Genomic DNA, 15,499 nt, shown 5'->3' with positions numbered 1-15,499 from the left:
ATGGTATGAAAATCTCCAAATACTCAAAAACACATAACACATAAACACATAAAAACACATAAATTATATAAATACTAAAAACACAAACAAAACAAACAAAACAAAGCAAAAAAAAAAAAAAAAAAGTTAATTTACATTTATTGCTTATAATAGCCTACATTTATAGTACATACCAGGCCAATTCTAAGGTTCAGTACAGTCTTATTGAAGTAGTTTATAAATGGTTGCCATATTGCATAAAACCTGCCTACACTGTCTGTCCTTTTCAAGCCTAGTGTGAGAGGTCAGTGACTAGCTATGAGGAAAATAAATCAGTGGATGGGGGTGGAATCAAGTTCTCTTATCTCAACATGTTCTGCATCATTTTCATATGAAACATCCCATATCTGTTTCCTCCTCATTGCCGTTGTCTCATCACTCAACTTAAAAAAAACAGCAACTTCTTGGCTGCATTCAAGTCTTCCATATTCAAATTCTCTTTCTGCTTATTTTTAGTGAAATGTTTACACTGTACAGCCTCAGTGCTTGTCTTTCTGTGTGTGTGTGTGTGTGTGTGTGTGTGTGTGCGTGCGTCAGGTAAGGGCGTGTATGGAGGCGGGTCAGGGCAGCTGGGTGGGGTCATGAAGATGACATCACATTGGGAGGCGAAGGAGGGAGGGATGAAGAGAGGAAAAACACTGAGGAGAGAGAGAGAGAAAGAGAAAGAGAGAGAGAGACAGTGTGGATGTGTCGCTCGAGCGAGAGAAACTGAAAGTGCGAGAAAGAGAGTTTGTGTGTGTGTGAGACGTGAGCTGGGGAGTAGTAGAGAAAATGGTGTAAAAGTGTGTGTGTGTGCACCTATGTGTGTGTGTGTGTGTGTGTGAAAAAGAGAGACAGAGCGAGCTATGCAGAGACCCAGCAGTTGTCATGTAAGTGTGTTTGGTGTGTGTGTTGTGGTGCAGGTGGCCATGTTACTGAGGTCTTTCTGTCCTTCACTATTCCTACTTTTCATATTTCTCATATTTCCACATGAATTATTTGGCTGGATGGCTGAATTAGATTAAACCATTAAATCTCTGCCGTGGCTTTGTTGTCTAATTTATAGCTTGTCATGTTTTTGCCAGCCTTCAATCAATTTTGTTTCATTCTGGAGTTCATTATAGTGTTAATTATAGGAGTTCATTATACTGAGTTAATTGATATTGGAAAATGTTTGAATTATAGTCCCATTCACTGCTACTACACTATCAGGATATTGTACTATACATGAATGAAACATGAGAAAACCCAAAATTTCACAACACTCTCTGTTCCCTCCTCCTGTACTCTCTCCTGTCTCGAATTTAAAAAGAAAAACTACTTTTGCTTCCATGCTCTTGTTTCTTCATCTAATGATTTTTATTAATAAGCCACAATCATCTGTTGTGTCTTTGACCCTTGACCTCTGCACTATTAGTTGCTTGTAATGTTGATTTAGGAACTGAGCCTTACTTCATTGTTGTGATCATTGTAAGTCACTCTGGATAGGAGTGTCAACAGTGAAGTCACCCACAGCACTGAGGTCTGTTTCTATGTGTTTTTCCACGTCAGTGAAGTGTGTTTTCTGTGTGCTTTCGGTCTTCCCAGTTCTCCAGAGACCAGTTCATCATGGACTGTCCCTCGGAGAAACTTCGCAGGGAGCTGGAGGAAGAGCTGAAGACCAACTGCGAGGAGCCGAGAAGCCACGCGTGGTACCACGGAGCTATACCCAGACAGGTAGAACACACACACACACACACACACACACACGCAGGTCCATCTGAGTCATGAGTCCCTCCCATTAACAGCCTGGGTAGAAACTTGTTGAACCAGATCACCTATTATTAGCCTGGCATAGTTCATACACACACACACCACTTACAGGGAGATTATAACTTAAATAGTGGCCTCAGCAGTAAAGCTGGGGTTATAACATTAGGTCAATGTGAAAAGCCCTCATGCGGTTTGGTGAGTGTGTGTGTGTGTGTGTGTGTGTGTGTGTGTGTGAGACAGAGAGAGAGCGAGAGAAAGAGAGTGTGTGTGCTCCATGTGAAAGCCCAGTCTTTATCAAGCTCTCCTTAGAGATGTAATCGGTTTTAATAAGGCCCTTCCTCTGGCTAAACTAAACTACCATTATATACTAGGCTGTATAAACACTGGCTTAATTAAAGTCTGTAACTGTGTGTGTGTGTGTGTGTGTGTGTGTGGGTGAGGGAGAGAGAGAGGAGAGGAGTGTAAAAGAGCGAACAAGAGAGAGACAGAAATAAAGACACATTTTCAGTGTATTCCTATGGAGCTATACGTGTTACCAGCATGTCATACTACTGTTTGAATGAAATATTAAAGCCCAAGTCCACACTACTGGCTTTGGCTATGAATTGAAGACATTTTGTAAATCTAAAGTCCATTGACCGATCATGACACAAGGGCTGAAGGTTGTAAACGGTTTCACGTTTGTATGCATTGAAAGAAAAATAGACGTTTATTTCCAAAGAAAATAAATCAAAGAGCAAATTTTCAGTGTGGAATTCAACTATTCAAGAGTCAGCGTGAATGGACCTAAAACTGATATGGCCAAATAAATGCTGGGCTGGGACTTTAAAGAGCTGCATGCCTTACATAACCAGCAGAGCAGCTGGCCTTGAGCTCATAAAGAAGGTAACAGTATAACAGTGTACCATTATTAGATTTAATTAAATGTTTGTACTGTAAACACTGTGTGTGTGTGTGTGTGGGGGAAGGTGGCCTATATGTAACCCTCTGCATTGCTCCAGGTTGCAGAGAACTTGGTGCAGCGGGATGGAGATTTCCTGATCCGTGATTCGCTGTCCAGTCCGGGAAGTTATGTTCTGACCTGCCAATGGCGTAACGCCGCTCAGCACTTTAAAATCAACAAGAAGGTAAGACCATAGATGCACTCATAGAAAACTGGATGCTGGGTGTAGAATTGTTAAAAGTTTACAGTACTAACTCATTTGGTAATGGTTTATTGATGGGAAATGCTACATGTAATAATAATAATAAACTTTATTTATATAGCACTTTTCAAAAAACAGAGTTTACAAAGTGCTTTACAGAGAAAATAGAAACAGACAGAAAGACAGAAGTACAATCAGTTAAAAGCCAAACCATAGAAATGTGTCTTGAGACGTGATTTAAAAGTAGTAACAGATTCAGACAATCTTACAATGGGAGACAGACTGTTCCACAGTCTAGGTGCCATTGCTGCAAATGCTTTATCACCTTTTGACTTAAGTCTGCATGTTGGAACAGCCAACAGACCTTGGTTGGAAGACCTAAGGGACCTTGTGGTCTGGTATGGATGAAGCAACTCAATGATGTACTCAGGTGCCTGGTCATGCAAGGCCTTATATGTAATTAGAAGAATTTTAAACTTAATTCTGAACTCTATTGGAAGCCAGTGTAAAGAGGCTAAGACAGGTGTAATGTGTGACGTACGCTTAGTTTTGGTCAACAATCTTGCTGCAGAGTTTTGAACTAGTTGGAGCCGTCCCAAGGCAGACTGAGTCAGGCAGGTAAACAACGCATTGCAATAGTCTAAACGTGATGTCACAAAGGCATTAATAACCCGTTCAGTGTTGTGAAAAGAGAGAAAAGTACTGATTTTGGCAATGTTCCTTAATTGGAAAAAGCATGACTATACCAGTTTCTTGATGTTCAAAATTTAAGTTAGGGTCAAAGATGACCCCTAGATTTTATGACATAGGCTTAACATTGCTTGTAAAAGAACCTAGGTACTGCTGAATTTGTATTCAGGACCAATAATAAGAACTTCAGTTTTATCTGAATTTAGCTGGAGAAAGTTGTGAGCCATCCAATCCTTGATATCAGCCAAACAATCACGTAAAATGGTCAGCCTGCTGAAATCGTTGGGATTAATTGAAAGATACAATTGCGTGTCATCCGCGTAAAAGTGAAAAGCAATGTCATGCTGGCGGATAATTTGTCCCAAAGGTATCATATAAATGGAAAACGATATTGGTCCAAGAATTGAGCCCTGAGGCACCCCACATGTCATTTCAGAGGCTGATGATGTGAAGTTACCAATAGCCACTGTCAATTTCCTGTTGCAAGTGGCACCTTAAACATTGCAGCCCTAGTATTTTTCTGTAACTACACTAATAAAATAACTCCATTCCTGCCCTCTCCCCTTCAGGTAGTGATGCTGAACGAAGCCTACTCCAGAGTGGAGTATCGGCTGGAGAGGGAGGGCTTCGACAGCGTCCCCGCCCTGATCAGATACTACGTCGGCAACAGGAAGCCCGTCTCCCAGGTGGGTTTGATCAAGGTCGCTCCACATACCCTGGTCTGAAGCAGCAGGTCTGGGAAGGTGCTTTGATACAGCCGATGTCTCAGTGGTCAGTAACATAATGGAAGTTAGTTTTTTCCGTATTTCTGTGCACTCATTGTCACTGGATTTATTCGAAAAATGAGCAATTGGTCATAAATATCAAGCTCTGAAAGGAATACAGTATGATTGGATAAAATGATGAATCAAATCCATGACTCCTTATATTCAAAAATGCATCAAATTCAGTTGTAAATGCACCCAAGATGCACGGGGTGACCTGATCACCCAAACCACTGCTGGAGATGGTCAGACACGGCACATTTGACCACATTCATAATAAACTATAGATGCAATACATCTCTACACCAAAAAAAACTTTAATACATGAAAATATTTGTTAGGAACCTCAGTAAAACAAGGTGTTTACTGTTAGTTTTAAAGGATGGAAATGTTCTAAGAAGAAGTGATGCGCCTGGTAATCCATTATAAATCACTTATGATTGCAAGAAGCCAATCAAACAAAGATATGACAAAAATACAATGCAACAGTATTAGAACTAGAAAAAGATAGAGTTTTTAATTGATTTGTTCCACTGTCTTAAAGAGAATGTATGATGGAGAAAATGTTTTGCTCTGTCCATCTATCTATCTATCTATCTATCTATCTATCTATCTATCTATCTATCTATCTCTTTACGTTCTAGGTGGTGGGAGCCATCATCTTCCAGCCAATCAACAGAGGGCTGCCGCTGCGCTGCCTGGAGGAGAAGTACGGATTGGCCGGCAACCCCCGGGAGGCGGGGCTAGTGCTGCCGGAGAGGCGGAGCCAGAAGCGCCTCAGCCTCAACATCACCAACGGGCACGCGCACGACCACGTGCACGCCGCGCACGACCACGTGCACGCTCAGGACGGCGGCATGGGCCGAGGGGGCCAGCTCAGGTGGGGATCACACACACACACACACACACACACACACACATACATACACACTAAGATGGTGTGTATTGTCTCAAACAGATTACATGACCATATCTACTGTAATTTATTGAATTGAACAGTCATTCTCTCGCTCTCTCTCTCTCTCTCTCACACACACACACACACACACACACCCTCAACCCCTTCCCCTTCCCTTTTTAAGCTTTTAACTCGTCGAGCTATTTCCATTCATCATCCAGGCAATAGGCTGTATATACTCCATGCTCCATATGTACTGCAAGTCCTGTATAAATAAAGACACGCTGTATGACTTTGAAAGGAGTAGAAGTGTGTAATTTCACGCTGCATGGAGCGTAATATATGGAGTCCATATCTGTCTCCGTAACAGGGGGAGCGAGGGAAAGATAAATATATGGTCGAGAGTTCAGAGGCAGAGAAAGAAAGAGAGAGAGAGAGGAGGGGGGAAGAGAAAGGTGGAGGGAGAGAGAAAGTAGAGAGAGAAAGTGAAATAAAGGCGAGAGAGAGGATAAAGCAGAAACCAGTGTTGTTCCACCTGTCTTCAAAGGTTCGGCTTGCTCTTTTCTTTCTTTCTTTCTTCCTTTCTTCCTTCCTTCCTTCCTTCCTTCCTTCCTTCCTTTCTTTCTTTCTTTCTTTCTTAAAAGCGATAAACCTTTGAAGACACATGTATTTTTCTCCTCTCTGTGTGTTTAAAGTATAGTTTTTTGACTCTCCCCGCCCACTCAGGTTGAAGGACAGGTGCGGCAGCCAACCAGCGAGCCTCAACCAGGTGCAGGAGAGGCGACGCCCACTCAAGGCGCACCAATCAGAAAGCTTCCTACCTCTTGGTGAGTAAAAGTTGCATTTTTTCATTCACTCTTTTGCACTCCTACTTCCAAAATGTCCCATTTATTTGTGCTGTACCTACTTGAAGTGCCGTTTCATTATATTGAATTTTGAATGCATTTTTTTTTTTCCACTGAGTTGAACTGTTATTCCAGTGCTTGATTCAGTCGATATGAGAAATATGAGTTTGCTTCTTTTTCCACCTGCTTTTGCCGTCTTCCAGGCGCGATTTTCCCACCCGGAGTGTAACAAATCAAATATGGCCGACATGGGAACAAAGCTAATTCCCCTCCAAACACTTGATTTACTGCCATATTACACAGAGGGAACGTTTCAGAGGCAAATGGAAACGTGTCCTCCCTGTGTTGTCACTTTGTATTTGACATGCAGTCTGAGGAGAAGAGAGAGAAAAGACAGATAGAGAGATAGGAAAATAGAAATAGACGGAATGACAAAAGTAAGGATTTATGATCAATTATGGGTATGGTGAGTGAGAGTAGAGCAAAATATTGACTAACTGTATTTGATGTTAGTGTTTAAAGCAGTTCAGCTTTCTCCTTATAGGCACTTTAGATGCATTTAGACGCATTGAATATATTTGGGGGACTCTAAATTTGCATTTTATCCACCTTGCAATTGCATCTTCAGTGCCAGATATGGAAGTAATCAGGCGTGCATTGTGAATTCACCGTCGGGACACACTCCAGGCACAGCACACATAAAGAGACGGAGGGGAAGAGAGAGGAAAACACCGATTTAAATAAACTTTGTAGATGTATTGTAGACGCCACTTTGTAGATGTCTACAATATTTCACGCGGCTGGTCTGAGGTCTGCGTGTGTTAAGACTTAATGCGCAATGGGATTAACTGCCTCTCCCCATCTCTCCTTTCCTCCTCCTCCTCTCCTCCTCCAGGATCCAGGCCGCAGCCCCAGCCTACCGACCCCCTCCTCCCCAGCCCCAGCCCCAAGTCCCCGGTCTTTCGGACGGGCAGCGAGCCGGTGCTGAGCCCCTCTGTCCCGCGGAGATCCATGGAGCCTCTGGCAGGTCAGTAGAGACATAAAGGGATAAAAAAAAAAAATGGCACACACAGATTTTTATTTTACCTTTTTAATTGATTGAAACATGTGTCAAAAATAAATAAGTGGAACTGACAAAATATATAGTGCATCAAAAAAATAAATAAATAAGAAACTGGAAAATATCTACTCAGGTTTGGCCCAGTTGGCCTGGTTTAGGTTCGGTTTTGTGTTTAAATAAAATACAATAATAGCTTGTTCCCTCAATGGAATAACATTATGCATATTTTATACATTGTGACAATTTTGTCTACAGGCCATGCCATCAGGGGCTCCGACAGCCAGCTGTGCCCCAAACCGCCCCCCAAGCCCAGCAAGGTGCCCTCGGTCCGGCTGCCCCGCTCCCCCTGCCTCCTGCCCCTGGCTCTCCCCTCCTGCTCCTCCTCCTCCTCCTCCTCCGTCGCCCCGGACTCCTCCTCCTCCTCCTCCGCCTCCCCCAGCCTCGCCCCCGCGCCGCCCCCGGACTCCACGTGTACAGAAACCCACGGTCCGGCGTGGAGGAGCGGAGGTAAGTCATGGTTATTCTGTGTTATGGAGCCAGAAATGATGTTATTTTTAAAGTCATACATTTTCAAAAAAAAACATGAAACTTAAATTCCCAGTGTCAAATAGATATGATTGTTACTCCACAGTGTCCACGGTCCCCCCCGTCCCCCCGGTCAAACCCCTGAAGTTCCAGCATCAGCTTCACCTTCTGGACCCTCCACCTGCCGAAGCGGGTCAGTTCCCGGACACGGAGGCCATAACGGGACACACCGAACGCCCCGCGGAACTCAGGTCCTGCAGCCCCCAGCGATGGGAGGAGCCAATCTCATTAGACCACGCCCCCGAGCCCCAGCCGCCCCAGCCGCCGCCGCCCTGCAGCTACGTGGAGCGCCTGAGGAGAGAGGGGGACGCGGGGGGGAGAGAGGCGGAGGAGCAGGAGGCGGGAGGGAGGAGAGGGCTGGACCGGAGCTCCTACCATCACGCCATCGCCGCCTTGGAGAACACCAGCGAAGAAGAGGAGGAGGACGGGGGGCGGGGGGACGAGGAGGAGCGGGCGAGGAGGGGCGAGGAGAGGGGCGGCTTCCGGAGGCCGGTGGTGGAGACGGCGTCGGCGTTCTGGCCGGCGGACTTCGGCTCCCGCCTCTTGCCGGCGGAGAACAAGCCGCTGGAGATGGTGGTCCTGAAGAGAGCCAAAGAGCTGCTGCTCAGCCACAATCACCACAGCATAGCCAGGCACCTGCTCATGGCCGACTGCCAGGTACACACACACTCACACGCACACACACATACACACACACATACACACACACACACACAAAGGACACACTGTCTGCTTATAGGTCAAGACAGAGGTGTGACTTTGCTCAAGTCCCAAGTCAGTCTCAAGTCTTGAGGCACAAGTCTCAAGTCAAGTCCATGTCATTAATGTCAAGTCTCAAGTCGAAATATAGATTACCAAGTCAAGTCTCAAGTCAAGTCCATGTCATTAATGTCAAGTCTCAAGTCAAGTCTCAAGTCTAAATGTAGATTACCAAGTCAAGTCTAGTCTCAAGTCAAGTCTCAAGTCTAAGTGTAGATTAGCAAATCAAGTCTCATGTCAACTCCAAGTCATTAATGTCAAGTCTCAAGTCTAAATATAGATTATCAAGTCAAGTCTCAAGTCAAGTCCCAAGTCTAAATGTAGAATAGCAAGTCAAGTCTCAAGTCAATTCCATGTCATTAATGTCAAGTCTCAAGTCTAAATATAGATTACCAAGTCTCAAGTCTAAATATAGATTACCAAGTCAAGTCTCAAGTCAAGTCCCAAGTCTAAATGTAGAATAGCAAGTCAAGTCTCAAATCAAGTCCATGTCATTAATGTCAAGTCTCAAGTTCAGTCTCAAGTCAAGTCTCAAGTCTAAATGTAGAACAGCAAGTCAAGTCAGAACAAATCAAGAGTCCAGTATCAGTTTAATATCTTAAAGAAAACTAAATATCTAGGACTTTTCAATGCAATATGGTTTTAATAGGATAAAAACTTGGTAAGAGCATCATGAGTTTGATTTCTATAATCACTTTCAGCTTCAATAAATTCAATCATTCCATACAAATTCAGAAAACAGAATTTAAATGCAGTCGTCTGCTGGAACAAATCTCATCACTTTCAATCAAAGTCATTTACACAAACACAAGATCTCAAGTCAAGACCTTTTCAAGTCATCAGAGTACAAGTCAGAGTCAAGTCCCAAGTCACCAGAACCCAAGTCAAGTCTCAAGCTATTCAAATTGTGACTCAAGTCCAAGTCATGTGACCCAAGTCCAAGTCATGTTGTATGATACAACATACAGATGACAACACAGATGACTTGGTTTTCAGTATCAAACACCTTTAATATGTGAAATGAAACTCAAACATGTAAGTACAGACCTATATAAAAATGCACAACTACACTCCATCGAAGCATCGTGCATACAAGATGACACACATTTTACAAAACCATGCACAGGTGCTCACCAATAGAAGTGAGACCACACACACTAACACACACGTGTGTCTTAATCTGGAGGTAAACATGTTTACTGCTGCTGTTATCAACAGATCCTCTGTCTGTCTGGCTGTTGGCATTCTAGGGAATTAGATTAAAACTGTCCTGCAGTCATAAAACCAGTCTCATGACGCACTCGGAAACAAAAACAAGCCTGGACCGAGCCCCACACACACACACACACACACACACACACACACACACACACACACACACACACACACACACACAGACACTCCAGATACACCGTTGCTCCAGCTTGATAGTTATACAGAATAAGGGAGAAAATGTATGTGAATGATGGATGTGTGTGGGGTTTTTTTCTCCCAGGTTGCTAGGATACTGGGCGTGTCTACAGAGCTTAAAGGTCAGATGGGCGTGGCCTCGGGGCTGGAGCTGGTGACCCTGCCGCACGGCCAGCAGCTGAGGCTGGACCTGATGGAGAGGTACACACACACACACACACACACACACACAGATACAACTCAAGGATAAAGTACACGAAAAAAAACAAAAAAACACAAACATCGATGCCCACCAACACGCCAATACACACATGTAGATATCATACACACACCTGTAGATACATAAGCATGCAGTCACACAAGCCCAAATGCACATGTGAACACACACACACACACACACACACACACACACACACACACACACACCAGTGGATCTAGGACTCGTGATTCAGTGTGGACTCAGTTTTCGTGATCGCTTGAACTCGCCAGTAGAAGAAGAAAAACAGAACCGGACATCCAATAATAATCGTAATAATCCCGCCCCCTCCCTCCTCTCCTCCTCCCGTCTCCCAGGCACCACACCATGGCGATCGGCGTCGCCGTGGACATCCTGGGATGCACGGGCAGCGTGGAGGAGCGGGCGTCCACGCTCAACCGCATCATCCTCGTGGCGCTGGAGCTGAAGGACGCCGTCGGCGACCTGTACGCCTTCACCGCCCTGATGAAAGCACTGGACCTGCCGCAGGTAACACACACACACACACACACACACACACACACACACACACACACACTGAAACAGACACATGCATACTAAACCAGTGATTCTCAACCTTTTTCATATCAAGGACCCTAATTTAGTCCACATTAGACCCCCATTTGATGAGATTTTGTCTCTCTGACCCAAATCTGAGAATATTTTTATTGTCAGATATGATTTTGTCCAGAATTTCATGACTATCTGTATTGTAGGTAGAGAGATAACAGAGAAACTATGGGATCAAAACAGTCATTCTTCTACATTCTCTAATTGTGTTCACTTCTTGCAAATGAAATAATGGTGAAGTTTAACAATTCATCAGTTTGCTGGGGACCCCCTGGAACCCCCTCAAGGACCCCAGGTGGTCCCCGGACCCCACGTTGAGAACCACTGTACTAAACCACACACACTCATTCTTTTTCAAATTAAAACACCTGAATGGAAGTGGCAAGTTTCAATCAAAGTTTTTACAGTTTTTTACAGTTGATGGAAATGCACTTAATTCTCAATTTTATCTTGGATTGACATATGTTGGAAACACTGATGTGTGTTGTGTGTGTGTTGTGCAGATCAGCCGCTTGGAGCAGACGTGGACGACCCTGAGGAGGAACTACACACAGACCGCCATCACCTATGAGAAAACCCTCAAACCCTTCTACAAGAACCTCTACGAGGGCACAGGTACCCGCCACACACACACACACACACACACATATTCATATTTTAGTCATTTCGCTGATGCTCTTATCCGAAGCCACTTACCATGGGTGCAGCAGCAGAATAAGCTTCAGTTCCCACATCACCAAAATTACAATCAACCAAAAATCTGCATCAGGGCCTCAAGATCAGGGCCTTATGTTGGGGTGAAGCGTTTGGAAAAGAAACAGAATAAGAGCGATAAGAAGGGAGATGGAAGGTTTTTCATTTTTTAAATAAAGGTTAAAAACCATCGATGGAAAGTAACTAAGTACATTTACTCAAGTACTGTACTTAAGTACAATTTTGAGATACTTGTACTTTACTTGAGTATTTCCATTTGATGCTACTTTATACTTCCACTCCACTACATTTCAGAGGGAAATATTGTACTTTCTACTCCACTACATTTATTTGACAGCTTTAGTTACTTTTCAGATGGAGATTTGACACAATGGATAATATAACAAGCTTTTAAAATACAACACATTGTTAAAGATTAAACCAGTGGTTTCCAACCTTTTTGGCTTTTGACGTCTTACAAAAAGCAGTGTGTAGTCGGGTCACATTTCAGATGTCTATGAGTTGTTAACAGCTCCACCAAATAGTGATTTTTCCCTCTAAACCTCACATGGTTTCATTTCAATAAATGTTCAAATGATCCAATATTTCACCAAAAATCAAAGATTAGAGAAAAAGTCCAAAAACTGAAAACAGATTTGTGTATCAGAACTTTGTTTTTTCTTCTTTCCTCTCCCATTAATCATCTCACGACCCCTCAGATTTATCCGGTGACCCTTTGGAGGGGCCCGACCCCTAGGTTGGGAACCACTGGACTAAACTAGCTAACTGTATATAAAGTAGATCAAACTAGCTCCACCTCCAGCAACTACAACAGTAACATGCTGCTTACACACTGATGCTTCAGTATTAATAATCTAATGATGTCATATATAATAAAATATCAGTCAGAGGGACCAAACCACTACTTTTACTTTAATACTTTAACTACATTTTGCTGCTAATACTTATGTACTTTTACTTAAGTAGGATTTTTCATGCAGGACTTTTACTTGTAATGGAGTATTTTTACATTGCTGTATTGGTACTTTTACTGAAGTAAAGGATCAGAGTACTTCTTCCACCACTGTTAAAAACAAACTCTTCATGTCCCTGGACTGTCCCCGCAGCCTCCCTCCCTCCTGTGGTGTGCGTGCCCCTCCTGCTGCCCCTGCTCACCCTGATGGAGCGGCCGTCCATCGCGCCGGAGGGGGCAGAGCTCTGGGAGACCAGCGACCAGGGCTGTGACATCATGCTGCGCCACCTGGAGGCGGCCCGCAGCGTGGCGCACGACGCACACGGCTACACGGCGAACGCCCAGAAGGCCTTACAAGGTACGAATACAATAAAACACACAGTTTTTATAAATACTCATATGAAAATACATGCACTTCATCTCTAACCCCCCCCCTGTGTGTGTGTGTGTGCAGGGTTCCAGTGCGACGAGGACCTGCTGGAAGTGTTCAAGACGGACTTTCAGCTGCGGCTGCTGTGGGGGAGCCGCGGCGCCGCCGTCAACCAATCGGAGCGCTACAACAAATTCACCCTCATCCTCACGGCGTTGTCGCGGAAACTGGAGCCCCCGCCCAAAACGCACACCCTGATATGACGTCATCCAAGCACGCTCACTTTTTTTTTTTTTTTTTTTTTACAAACGCAAAGAAGTTTGATGCATTGACACTTTGGTCCCGTCGGAGCAGAGAGAGGAAATATATTTTTTTTTTTGGGGGGGGGGGGATTATGGACAGTTCAGAGAGCAGATATGACAAAGGGAAGCTGGGAAAGCGTCACATTACTGTTGGATACACTCTTAAAAACTATAAAGGCAGCAGGCAATTTTGTGGTGTGAGAAATGCTTATTTTCACGGTTTGTGTGGAGCAGCAGTTTCCATTTCAAAACCACGATAAGCATATGAACTCGCCGCTATGAATAAACCAGCAGAATTTCACGCAGCACTCATGAATTTATGATGAGCAGCCCAGAAACCAACAGGTATTCTGAATTTATGACCAATTCCTGTTAATACCGGAGTTCACTCTTGTGTCCAGTGTGATGATTTTCCATCATGTAACTGCAGGAGGCCAGGATCCATGGGTTTTGAATGTACAGGTTATTAATGATCCATATTGAAAGTTATCAGAGATGTGCACAGTGTCTATGGCCGTCGCAATATTCAGTCACAGCAATGTTAGCTCTGCTTTCCGGCTCCACGGCTGGTGCTGAGCAACGTATGATTCAACACCAGCTGATTTTTTAAATGTTTGGCATTTCACCGTGGCTCTGTTATGTGGAGGGATTTATTCTATTTTATTACGACAAAGCTTGTCACACTGAAATAATCACAAGAAACTACAGTAATTCCTTTTATCTGTGGCCAAAATTTGGAGAAAGGGGGCCACACTGGACAAGAGCCATAAGGGTCAGTCGGTGTCCCCAAGGCCACGACTCTGTTAGACATAGGGCTCTGCTATAGACCCACTGGACCAAGACAGACAGAAAGACAGAAAGACAGATAGATAAAAACCACTAGCAGGCTCAGGCAGATCCAGAGGAATGGTGATAATGAAAGGATACATTGAAGGATGCTAGATTTACTGCTAAGCCAAGATAACCTGATGATCAGAGGGTTAGGGTTAGTACTAAGAGTGTCTCCTGAAACAAAGGCTGCATTTTCACTGCACCTTCAAAAAAACAACTTTTCTGCAACAGATATAGAACAACTGACTAAGTTACAAAACAGTTTCAGAGCTCGCGGTGAATGAAAACGCAGTCTGACTTCCATTAAGCTAGCGCCGGAGATGGTTTCCTTTTTAAAGGGACTGACTGCTGTATGTGCAAGAACAGAGGAGACTTGAAGGGATACCTTGACATTTTGAATTTTAGTGATTCAAAATGCCCCCCCCCCCCCAACAGCCACTTTTTACATTGCCATTCCAGTTCACTGAAAAATGCCCTGTTAGCATTGTTAGCATTCCTCTTCGAAACAAAAGGGCAAAGCTAGCAACTAGCAACAAGCTAGCAACTAGCAACAAGCTAGCGGTGCCTTGGTTTCTCGCAGTAGTAATAATGCTAACGAGCCATAAGCTGAAAGACAAATGCAGAAATTCTTTTGCATAATGTGACAAGTACATATAACAGTAAAACGTCAGGGTATCCCTTAAAGACTTGAATAGCCTATATTGTGATTCCTTGTTAAATCAGGGTAAAAGACAGAATAAAGTGATAGAATAGTGAAAGAGGACAGAGAGGAAATTCTCCTACAGAGCCAGTGCTAGTGTATATTGTCTTTAAATAATAACTGTATTTAACAGTGTTGTTAAAGTATGATTCAGGTGTTTGTTTTTTTTTGCCTTCCTGTCCATGTCAGCCTGTTCTCTGCAATTACACAGAAACAGAAAATTGTGATTTAAAGCCTGTACTGAGAATTGTTTTATCCATTTGTAAATCAGTGGGACAAAGATGATCTTAACTCTTTGGCTGCGTTCACACAGGGACAGAAAGTTTGGTTCTGGACATTTTTTTCCCACAAGTCTGATCTGTTTGTTGCTGTATAAACAGGGAAAACCATGAGTCCATGTTCGGAAGCCATTGGAAGATCGGATATACATATAGATATATATATATATGAAAATCAGATCTTGTGTACCTGTGTAAATCTGCCTAACTTAAGTCTGTTAATGTGTGAGAGACTAAAGCTGTACATAGTTCAAGCATTAGCATGTTGATACTAGACTGTAATATATTTTCTCTAGGAGACTATTGACTGTAAAAAGATGTTGATGAATTTTAATATGTTTATATAACGGACTACTGTGGTATGATTTAATAAATATAGTGTATGATCTGTGGAGACCCACTGTGTGTGAGTGTGTTATGAAAAACCAAGTCGAAAAACTCAATTATAAACTCATTTTTGAGTGGAAATCCTCCTTCCACTCAATCAGGAGAATCTGTGTGAACTCATTAACAGCTTCATTTATCACATGACCAACTCTAACGAAGGAGATGATAGTGTAAGGGTGCCTGTTTGGGTCAAAAAAAAAGTCTACCACCAAT

The 15,499-nt window shown here is 43.4% G+C and overlaps 1 protein-coding gene across 3 annotated transcripts in view; it reads left to right on the top strand.

Moving 5' to 3' along the window:
- Nucleotides 1-15,287, top strand: part of bcar3 (BCAR3 adaptor protein, NSP family member) — a 47,752-nt gene extending 32,465 nt beyond the window's left edge. For 2 of the 3 annotated variants that reach the window (XM_071538012.1, XM_071538013.1), the window contains 13 exons: nucleotides 1,606-1,734; nucleotides 2,772-2,897; nucleotides 4,175-4,291; nucleotides 5,014-5,249; nucleotides 5,994-6,094; nucleotides 7,008-7,139; nucleotides 7,428-7,679; nucleotides 7,804-8,414; nucleotides 10,012-10,127; nucleotides 10,500-10,671; nucleotides 11,256-11,367; nucleotides 12,573-12,776; nucleotides 12,873-15,287. In XM_071538012.1, the coding sequence (XP_071394113.1) occupies nucleotides 1,606-1,734; nucleotides 2,772-2,897; nucleotides 4,175-4,291; nucleotides 5,014-5,249; nucleotides 5,994-6,094; nucleotides 7,008-7,139; nucleotides 7,428-7,679; nucleotides 7,804-8,414; nucleotides 10,012-10,127; nucleotides 10,500-10,671; nucleotides 11,256-11,367; nucleotides 12,573-12,776; nucleotides 12,873-13,051 (2,487 nt within the window). In that variant the 3' untranslated portion in view covers nucleotides 13,052-15,287. Of the gene's footprint in view, nucleotides 1-733; nucleotides 909-1,605; nucleotides 1,735-2,771; nucleotides 2,898-4,174; nucleotides 4,292-5,013; nucleotides 5,250-5,993; nucleotides 6,095-7,007; nucleotides 7,140-7,427; nucleotides 7,680-7,803; nucleotides 8,415-10,011; nucleotides 10,128-10,499; nucleotides 10,672-11,255; nucleotides 11,368-12,572; nucleotides 12,777-12,872 lie in introns of those variants that run through there. The other variant, XM_071538014.1, reaches the window with a different exon arrangement.
- Nucleotides 15,288-15,499: the final 212 nt, after the last annotated feature.

Source organism: Centroberyx affinis, unplaced genomic scaffold (assembly GCF_046629955.1).
Source record: "Centroberyx affinis isolate AG114_WGS23_722 - 3 ecotype Tasmania unplaced genomic scaffold, CSIRO-AGI_Caff_v1 ptg003182l_1, whole genome shotgun sequence".
Classification (NCBI taxonomy): domain Eukaryota; kingdom Metazoa; phylum Chordata; class Actinopteri; order Beryciformes; family Berycidae; genus Centroberyx; species Centroberyx affinis.
The sequence above is the reverse complement of the archived record's forward strand: the minus strand, read 5'-3'. Positions and strand labels throughout refer to the sequence as shown.